Source organism: Buceros rhinoceros, unplaced genomic scaffold (assembly GCF_000710305.1).
Source record: "Buceros rhinoceros silvestris isolate BGI_N320 unplaced genomic scaffold, ASM71030v1 scaffold21513, whole genome shotgun sequence".
Classification (NCBI taxonomy): domain Eukaryota; kingdom Metazoa; phylum Chordata; class Aves; order Bucerotiformes; family Bucerotidae; genus Buceros; species Buceros rhinoceros.
Genome location: NW_010403311.1, coordinates 1 through 10,337, shown reverse-complemented (window position 1 = coordinate 10,337; position 10,337 = coordinate 1). Strand labels below are relative to the sequence as shown.

The 10,337-nt window shown below is 38.4% G+C and overlaps 1 protein-coding gene across 1 annotated transcript; it reads right to left on the bottom strand.

The window, feature by feature from the left end:
• Window positions 1-1,174: 1,174 nt before the first annotated feature.
• On the bottom strand, window positions 1,175-9,281 carry COPS4 (COP9 signalosome subunit 4; the record flags this gene model as incomplete). Its single annotated transcript, XM_010132983.1, has 9 exons — window positions 1,175-1,725; window positions 2,206-2,290; window positions 2,648-2,763; window positions 4,071-4,241; window positions 4,602-4,752; window positions 5,879-6,032; window positions 6,890-6,993; window positions 8,256-8,407; window positions 9,194-9,281. Coding segments are annotated over 9 exons (1,155 nt in total), but the record flags the coding sequence as incomplete, so codon positions are not given.
• Between the last annotated feature and the right edge of the window lie 1,056 nt (window positions 9,282-10,337).

Here is a 10,337-nt window from a genome sequence, read left to right as displayed (position 1 = left end):
TCCTGCTCCCACAGCTGCTCTGTCACCACTCCACAGAGGAACTAAAGGATGCCATGAACTGGCAGCGATCATAACTTACTGGGCCAGTTGTTTTGGGACTCAAATATCACCTGCGAGTTTCAGAGAAGTTCATCCTATTTACAGATGAACCACTCTTCATCAGACTCCTGATTTTTCTAAAAATCTAACAGCACTAAAAATCTAAAGGCATAAACATGATGAAAAAAAAAAAATCTATCCAAAAATCAAGGCATTAAGCTGTGGATTAAGCCAAAACCTTTGACTCGAGAAGACACCAACATCCTCCAGATTTTGAGACAAAAAGACTACAATGAACATATACTGAAAACTCATTAATAGTATTATTACTTAACTGAAATAAAAGAGCAGCTGAGGTAATCCACATCAAAGCTGGAATTACAAAACTGAGTGAGATCATCTCAAACCAACTCTGCCTTGATCAAACTCTGCCTTGGCTCTCCATTACCACAAAAGCTCTCTGGGAAAACCTCTCCAGCAAACCACAGAGTAAGACTGGCATATCCAGCAAACCATAAGGATGCACAACTCCACATTAAAAAAACACCAGAAGGGCCACTTCGATACTTCATTGCTGTGCATAGGCATTTCAGGTTAGTCCTGCTTATCACATGGTATGTTTACCTAGTTGTTGTATCTCATTATGTAAGTAATCTGCACAGTATTCTCCAGCCGCTCCAGTTTCATAAGGTGTTCAATCTTTTGTAGCGCGGAATCCCTACCTGACAGAGTCTCTTGTAACACCTCCAGTTCAAAAAAACCACTACAAGATACTTTTGTAAAATTACCAATTCGTGCTGATCTAAAAAATAAAACAAAGAGCATGCTTGGCTTATCTTCCTTGGCATCTGCTATGTTCTCATCGCTTACCACATCATCACAACAAGCTCTCTTGGGAACACTGGTCTTCACCCCATCTCTCAGCACAGGAAACAGTGTCATGCTGCACCAATCCAGGAGAAGGGGCAGTGTTTCCTTCAGTTAAGATTTCAGACTTGCATTTTATAAACAGAGAAGAGCGAAAAAAACCTGGTTTTCATTGGCAGGGGCTGAAACTGACAATCCAAAAAATTCAACTTATTTCAAGTTACTGCTTAAGAAAAAAAAAAAGCAACAGGTCCCTGCAAACAAAGTAGCTCATTCCAGCCTTTATTAGAATAATTATAACTAAAAGAAACATGGCACTTATACTTTCACAGCAGGGCAAGAATCATAGGAAGTAAGAGGCTACAAAGCTATAGCAATACAGTGGAAAAAAATTAAATAAACACAACCCAAAGCTTGCTGCAGACATTACAGCTTCTTCTACGTGGAATCCACAGCTTTCAGACAGCAAAGTGCACTGTGGAGGCAGAAATAGCATCATTCTATGCTCAGAGAACTGAGGGACTGTCACACCAAGCATGGTATCACCTAATTGTGTCCTAAGCCAGAGTGAAAGCTGGAGGGGAAATGGATGTGGGTTATTTGTTTGGTTCACAGTCGTACTCAGTTTCCCTCTTCCAGCACAGCAGGCCATTAACTGCCTCCATTCAGACAATAGGCTGCACAGTCACTGAGCCATCTGGGCTTCCATTGCTTGCGCTGTCCATTCTGGGGCTGTCTGATTTATCTTCTCCAGCAGGTTGTTAACCTGGAAACACAGTGACTGAATCTGCTTGTCCCAAGTTGGCAAAGCTTCACGAGCTGAAAAAAACAAAACAAAAAACAACAAAAAAACCCAACCCTTTCAAAACAGAGTAAGTCTCAGCAATTCCCTTGCCTTTTCCACTGCAACCTTTTCTTTTGCCACTGCCTTCATCTACCACAGAGGAAGCCTTCCTTGCAGCTGCATCATGCCAATTTCTGTACAATGACTTTTCTGTTACAAGCCTAACTCCTGCACTGCAAAGTAGAATTGAACAGAAAACTTCCTGGTGAACCTGTTCCTTCAAGGAGAGTGATAAAAACCACACTTTCCTGTGGGTAAGAGAATGCATAGCAGGGAAGGTGGGTGAATTGTACTCTGTAAGGCAAACTCTGCCACCTCCTGACCACAGCAAAGTGCAGCAGACTCACTTCAGACAAGATATTAAGAAACTTAAATTTCCTTATCCTGTAAGGCAGCAACATTAAAAGCTCACTCAGAACGGTGATAAAAAACTAAATTACTGTGGTCAAACTTACTCTCAAAATGAACAATTCCGTCAATCTGATCAATGAATCCATTCATGCGACCCTCAGTTATCATCTGAGAAGCTATCTTTTCTGCCTGAAATAATAAAAGAAAAAGATGTTAGAAGCTTCTTCCATTCTAAAAGAAGTTAAAAATTAATAACAGTCCTTATGGGTTTTTCAACATCTCCACACACTGGGGTGGGGCAACCTACAAACAACGCTAATCATGAAATGATTAGACATACTATCTGTGGCATCTAACTCCACTATTGTTCATTCCACATTCCGGACCTTTCCTTCTCATAAGATGTGCTAGATAATTAAACATTCCATATTATGAGGAAGGTTAAATATTTCCTAATATTGAAATAATTTTCCTAATATTTACCAGAGCTATTTTCTCAGGTCTCTGATGCTCTTAATTTTTACAAAAGATGTAGAAAATTGTTACCTTAGCTGCAGGGATCTCTAGTAATGCTCCAAGCTCTTCAAAAGTAATGTTGTTGTAAAGTTTGCTTGCAGACAGTAAGTTGTGTTCAATAACAGCTCTGTCCAGGATACTGGAACCTTAGGGGTTAGATGAGAAAAAAAAAATTACTGTAAGATTGAAATTATTGGTTTATATTGTAGAGCTTCTTTTCCCAAGGCTTACATGTGCAGAAGGTCCTGATGCATCTGCCTTGCATCAGTGTTATGCTCTGCAGAAGAAAGTGAACAAAAAGAAGTGGATGGCACGTGGTTGATTTTAAGACACATAGCTTAAACCTTTTTATTTAATTTTTAGAATAATCAAGTGGCAGAATAATCTTGGCAGCTACAAGACTCAACATCTGAATTGAGAGAGTTAGACTTCCTGCGCCCAGATCCTAGCTTGCCAAATGGAAAGACCATTTTTTTTTATTCATTACAGCTCTTTGGGGCACAATTAACCTCTCTTACTGTACTTGCATGGTTATAAACCCTCATCTGATTTCTCTCTTCTTCATTTAGCAGTTTAACTCATTTGCCCCTTAACCTCTAGCTGAAGATAAGCACATTATTATAACCTGCATTCTTTAACTTATACAGACAAACAGTACAGGTTATAGATAAATAAATTGACTCAAGGAAGGGACTGCAGCTTATTGTTAGTAAGTACCTTTAAGCAGTTTTCATCTCTGCGATTACACATTTATTTGTCCTTAATCAACAAGTATTGTTCACTAGGAAGGTTTTCCTGATTCAAAAAAAAGTCATGCTTATGTATTTTTCCACTTCAATATTCTTCTTAAGAAAATTGAAAACATTGTGTTTAGGATTCCAGTGAAGTCATTAATTCATGTTATTTCTCACTATTCAGAAGTTCCAGGAAGAACCAAGCTAATAAGATATCAGTGACATGGATCAGAAATCAGTTCGGAGAGTGTGAAGTCCAAGTCATCCCCTCACTACCTATCATCTTCTTGTTAAAAGTCAGGAAACAGTTCAAATAAATTTATCATCTGCATAAACCATTTATGGCTACATGTGTTTCAAGGCATCCCATTTATAACAATCCCTTGGATCTGGAGAAGCTCAAAAGGCTAGAGACTCAAAGTATGAGGCAAGGTTAGAAGTACTGGGAGGTCATCAGTGACATACATGGAGAGAGAAACAAGATTTTTACAAGTTATCTTCTAGAAGAATATTTCAAAATCTTAATAGCTAATCAGAAAGATGAACTACTGTGGCTAAGAAGCTTTACTATTAAAATATGCTCGTGAGGGTAACATGCTAGGAAATAATTTCAAAATAATCATATAAACAAGCTTCCATCACACTTCTTGTCTGCATTGGGTAAGCGTAACTCCTGTGGATGAACACCTAGCATTACGAGTCTGTAGAGAAACACATACCATCAGCTGTGGTTGCTTTCTGGTGAGGCATTAGCATAGCTGCAAACTCTTGTAGTTGATTTCCACGGATAATTCTATCAAGATACATTTTCTCCAAGATCCCATAGGCTGCAAGCTGCTGGCACCTCTCATCCTTGAAGAGTGTAGCAAGCATGCGAGAACGCTGTTGTCCTGGGAGAGTCAAAAAGAATCCTCATAAATGATCACCAAAACATTGAGTATTTAGAGGTAAAACCCAGAAAGTTATCATTTTTTTTCTCAATATATGCGATTAGCCAACAAAGTCAAAAACAGTTTGACACTGACTATCTTTTGCATCTTTAGCCAAGATGCCATCTTATCAGTGGCAAAGACACAGAAGTAATTCAACTGTGAGTATGCCAACGGGTCATTTTGACACCTTGTTCACCATTTTGGGTGCTTTATGAAATCTTAGTGATCCCTCCCCACAAGTAACGCACAAGCTGACTTGCTTTGGGATATATGACCTATGCTGGGTCTTCTATACGAAAACTGTAATGTGCATTTTACCTGCTGATGCCAAAATAGTACAATGCAAAGCATGTTTCAGTGCCTCCAGTCGCTCAGTTTCATGGACTATGCTCTTATACGAAAGCTCGTTGTATCTTTGGGCAGCCTCGATGAACTTTCTTCTGTAATCAAGAACTCGAGCATAGCAAACCTAGAAAGTAAGTCTGTCTCAGAAAAAGAAAACAGGGGTGGCTGCATAATATAAGTGTGTATAAATTGCCACATTATCAAGTGACAGCTCCCAGAAATATCGTTTTACTGCACCCTAGGGAAATCTGTGTCTTCAAATCTATGACTTGTAAAGCCCATGCTAAAGTATCATGGAAAACAACTGAGAGGGCATTTTCCAGCACAATTCACGTGTTAAATACTGCCAATGTCTAAATGCCAGAAACTAAGTAAATGAAACATCGTGCAGCTGATACTGAACTTAGCTAAGATTTCCCTTTACTACTGACATCGGCAGCTAGCACTTAGGTAGCAGCTTGTACGATTCAAGTCTTTGCTTTTCTCTTTCAGTGCTGTAACAGCATCTGACATTTCTTCTCTCCCTTCCTTTGTGCTTTTCTAATGCTTACAGAAAATATTTACACTTCCAATTGAATGAATGCTTTAAAACAGCATGGAGGTACAAAAAAAGAAAAGGGAAAACCAACAAACCAAAATCAACACATCTCAAGTTACAGCTCATGGCACATCTGCTTTGTTTTGCAGAAATTTAAACACAAGCATCTTTGATTGGTACTGTCACACTGAAGTTATCACTGCTCATCCCAGTTACTAAAATGGTTTGAGAAATTAGTGTACGAACTATGTAAACCCACGAATAAGCAGAAAGGTCAGCAGTTACTTTACTACTTGAGACTTGAAGCTTCAATTACGGATGGAACTTACTACTCAAGTTTACTGTTACAGTTGGGAGCAGGGGGTAACTTCCATTGTCCCTGATACTAAACATTATTTTTTTTCCTCTCTTAGATTTCCAAACAAAGGTGAAGGCAATATTTTCAACAGTATTTTGGAAGTTTTGAAGCCCAAGTTTTATTTTCAATCAGTAAATCTGACATTTAAGGAATCCTCGTAGACTTCTCTCAAAATCGTAAGGAATGAGCTGTTTAATTATTGCCAAGATGTGGCTCTCAAGCTCCAAAACTTTTTAGAAGCTTTTCCCTTTGTCACTTTTTTCATTATGAAATTTTAGTGGCATTGCATAAAAACATCTCAATGTGGAATCATCTCCCTTTAGAAAGAGAAAGCAATAAAGCAAGTTAGACAACCTTATAATGGATTTGCAGCTGTTCATTAGTTGATTCATTCTGAAGCAGGGAAGCTCGATTAATGTAAGCTTCTGCTTGAACTGGGTCATCATCCTCCAGGTACAGCCTGGCAATTTTCAGGTAGGTCTCCAGTTTATAATCTACATTGTATTGTCTGTAGAGAAACAGAAAAGCAAGTGCTTGGAGTTGTTCCACAACTACTCTTGCTCTTAGCTATATTATTATTCTTAAGCACTTAGCAACATTTGCTTTACCTTGCTTTCTTCCTCCCTAACAACGAAATTAGCGCTCTCTGTACAGGGTAAGGAAATTTGAGATGAATGCCATGACAGAACTGGCTCCTACAAACACTAGTAGAAATGATGCTGTCCACCAAGACACAGATGTACACTCTAATAATCTGCTTTTAGTGGATTGGAAGTTTGTAATAAATGGTGAGACACTTAAGAAGCAAACTTGCAGTTGAAAACAGGCAAAACCTAGAGCAACTCCTTCTACACGCATACCGAGAAAGAGGACAAAAAGGACAGCCAGAGAAAAGTAACAGCAACAGTTCTAGACTTAAAAAAAAAAAAAAAAAAAAAAAAACCAAAACAACCCCCCCCAACACAAAACCATAAACAAAACCCCACCAAAAAACCCTCAACTGTATTTAATATCCAATTTCAAACTATGTCTTCATTTTGAACTGCAAAGGCAAACTCATGGAACATTTCAATAACCTTAGAAGAATTTTCGTAAACTACTATCCAAAAGGCTGTTTACCAACAAGACTAATAAATAACACAAAACTTCAGGTATAGTATTTTGACCCACTAAACTGCTTAATGTAATGTACAGTCATAAAGCTATACTTCAGTCATCTGTCAGTAGTTCTGGCCTGAACTACTGAAACTCTGGGAAAACATGCAACCCCAAAATTCTCCCTTGCAGGTCTGCGTACGTACTGCGTAAGTACAAAGGGAGCAAGTATATGTAACACCACAGAACTGCATCTAGCACAGTACTTACTTTTGCCCTGTTTCCAAAGGGATCCCCACCAATACTTGTGCTGCATTTCTCCAGTCTTCTTCTTTCTCATAGATTGATGCAAGATGCTGCCTTATTGAAGCAACCTAAACGATAATAAAATCAACACCAAATGCTATAGAAATTGAATGGTTCTGTATTAATTTTCATAGTATTTGTTCTTGTTTATGAATCCTCTCAACTGATACCACACCTTCACAGACACAGCAACCTGCACACACACTCTTCCCACATTAGAAGTCTTGCATGGGACTCCTGGATCAAGCTTTAATACCAAGTTTTTTAAATATAAGTGCTGATTTGAAGCATTTCTGCTAAAACTTGTGACCAGATAAAAGAGGTTTATCTTCTCAGATCCGTAAGCAGTGCTTTCAAAAAGATGGAATCATGTTTTCAAGAACTAAAGCATCAAGATTCACAAGATGTTTCTTGCAGTTATACCTCCTATCATGCCTGTGAGGTATGAATGAGGTGAACTATGATTAGATCCTAATACAGAAACTTCTTCTACCTTGTAGAGCAGCTGTCAGCAGGTAAAACATCAGTTCTTACTATCTGGATTTTGTAAGCACAACTGTAGTTTAAGGAAATAATTTGTTGTCTTGGATTTAATTTATGCATAATCATTATAACATATATGCAAACAGGTTCAGTTAAGCTGCTTAAAAAGACAAAAGATAGAAGCAAATACAAATCACGACAAACTGTCTTGCTTTTTTTCTCAAATACTAGATCCTCAAGGCTTTTTATATAAACATCGTAATACAGAAGATATTTATATACTCTCAGAACACCTGAGAGTCCTCATAGGATGGTGAATACTCATACAACAAAACCAAGAACTGAACTGAAAAAGGACGGCATATTCATTAGTTAACTAGAATTGTGATTTCAAGGAAACATTTTTTCCTGGTAAAATGATTATGGCTAAAATACACCAATATTTATTTTGAAACAATTTTGAAACAAAACCTATTTGTCAAGATGCTTCTCTCTTTATACCACCTGCCTCTTCCATTAGCTGGGTAAAATGCAATTCAGTGAGTACCAGTCTGTCTCTTGACAGTACCTGCAGTAGTCCAAGTATCGCTTCATTCTAAGAAGCCATTTTCTGGTACCAGAGGAATTACAGACCCTGATGAAGAGACAAACTCTTAATTCTTTGCATGATCATAAATACTCTGCATTTAACTCCAGTTTTGCATGTACAGGAATGCAAAATTGGACTCTAAGCAGGAATATATGTTTTGAACAGTTTTTCTGAAGACTTAAAACAGTCAGCAGACAAGGGGGAAAAAAACCATACCTAAGCCTGCAAACCAAAACCCCCTTGTTATTGATCTCTCACCTGCTCTTCAAATGAAATAACTCTAGGCTGTATCTTTTCCAAGGTGAAGTGGTAAATTTCTTTGGCCGTGTTGTCAGGAAGGCTTGGAAGATGGGTACAGAAATCTGTCAGTAGCTGTCGTGAGATCACTAAACTGACATTCTCATTCACCACTGGTTTAGAGACGTGGAAGAAAAACAGAAGACGGATGCAAAGCTTGTCAGTGCCTTCACTATAAGTAATTGTTTGCTTTCTATTAAATTCAAATATTTCAAGTTTTTAAGTCTGTATCCAAGTGAAGAGTTTTTTTCTTTGTTTTTAAAAGATGAACTTTTTTCTCTCAGAAAGTTTGTTTACCCTACAGGTCACCAGAGTTCTAACCCCTGACAGACAATAATGAATTTCTCACTTTAACTTATAATTTAGAAAGATGTTACATTCTGAATCACTGTTGCTGAAATATCTTGGACAAAGTAAACCTTTAGGCTATATTCCACTAACTTTATTCTCAACTTAAAAAAATAATAACTGGTATAATTTATATCAGTATTCGTTAAGCCAAACATCCAATACAACACAAAAAACCCCCCATCCCTATCCATTTCTTCTTGACAGTTTTTCAAACTAATTAGAAAAGGGGGAAGAAGGGAGTTGTTAGTTTAAATACCACCTGGCATCCAGTATCAATTTTAGCATTCAACAGAGAGTACATCATGTTTTCACCTTCTAACACTGTCACACTGACATGTTGGAAAATTGTAACTCACAAAGCTTACAAGTCCATTCTGCCTTAGCTTCTGAATGTAGCGAAGATGGTTTCTCTTCTAGTTGTGTGTGAGTTCCAATTAGACCAAAATACCATATATCTATGTAGCCTACTGTAGAGCTAAACAAATACACAATCCCACAAACCTCTGGCCTTCTCTCAGTGTGCAACCGATTATACCAGATGCACTTACTTGCTTCTACAAAAGCTTTCAAAGCTTCAAGTTGTTCTACACCCGACAGCTGAATGGCTTTTTCCAATATCTGACGGTATCTGTCCACAGATCAGAAGAAAAAATAATTAAAGAAAAAAAATCACTCATAAATTTTGTTTCTCTGCCTGTGTTCTATGTCAGAGCCCTACTTATATTTTCTATACCTCTGAGGTGAAAATTTTCCAAAGTATTTGTTCTCAAATGTCAGGAACAGTCACTGGTATCCAGATCTTTTTAAGATTCTCAGATAACAGCTCATCATTTTGTTGTACGTGAATGTATGAGCAATTCTGAAAGTTAAAAAAAAAATGTGCCTAGGATAGCACACAGAAAAAATACTGAAAAATGTGCTGCTCATGGATTAAGATTAATATACCTAGTCAAATGTTCCAAATGCCATATTGAATGAGAATGAGAAACAATGCTGGGAGTGGGAGATAAATAGTATGTTATGGCCACCTGACATGAGCACAGGAACAGACTATGCATTTTCAAGTGTTTATTCCTGCAAAAACAGCAACTCCAGTTTTCATGCTTCATAAAGCTAATTAAACTTTGCCTGGGCCATACCCTCAGTGTGTGCAATACTGATGAAGTACTACATTCACGACGAAGCCACATTTTGAGGGGAACATTTCCAAGTTCTCACATTAAACTCCTAAAAGCAAAGCAATTCTTCTAGAAAACAAGCAACTGGACCGGCACTCGAAGAATTCCAGCTGACTGATCGACATCTGACTAAACACTGCGGGGAGAAAAAAACTATGTAACACATTGCACTGTCAGTAGCTCAAAGTTTGGGATCCAAAATACCCACACATACCTACAGCAGTCAAGGAAAACAAATTCCAAGACCTATCGATTTCGCGCTGCCGACAAGCAGGCAGTCGGGCTCTGAGGGGCGGCGGCCAGACACGAGGGAAGCTACTGCGAAGGGCTAAGGCCCGCGCCGGAGTCTGCGCTGGGATACCACCAGCGCAGAGGAAGCCGTCGTTAGAAACGAAAAATAAATTTTAGAATGACAGAATCACGCAGTGAAATCTTTCTATCCTTCTCCTTTTTATGTAAGGAAGCGCGGCCGCGAGGCAGGAACCGCCTCACCCGCTCAGGGGCCCGGCAGTCA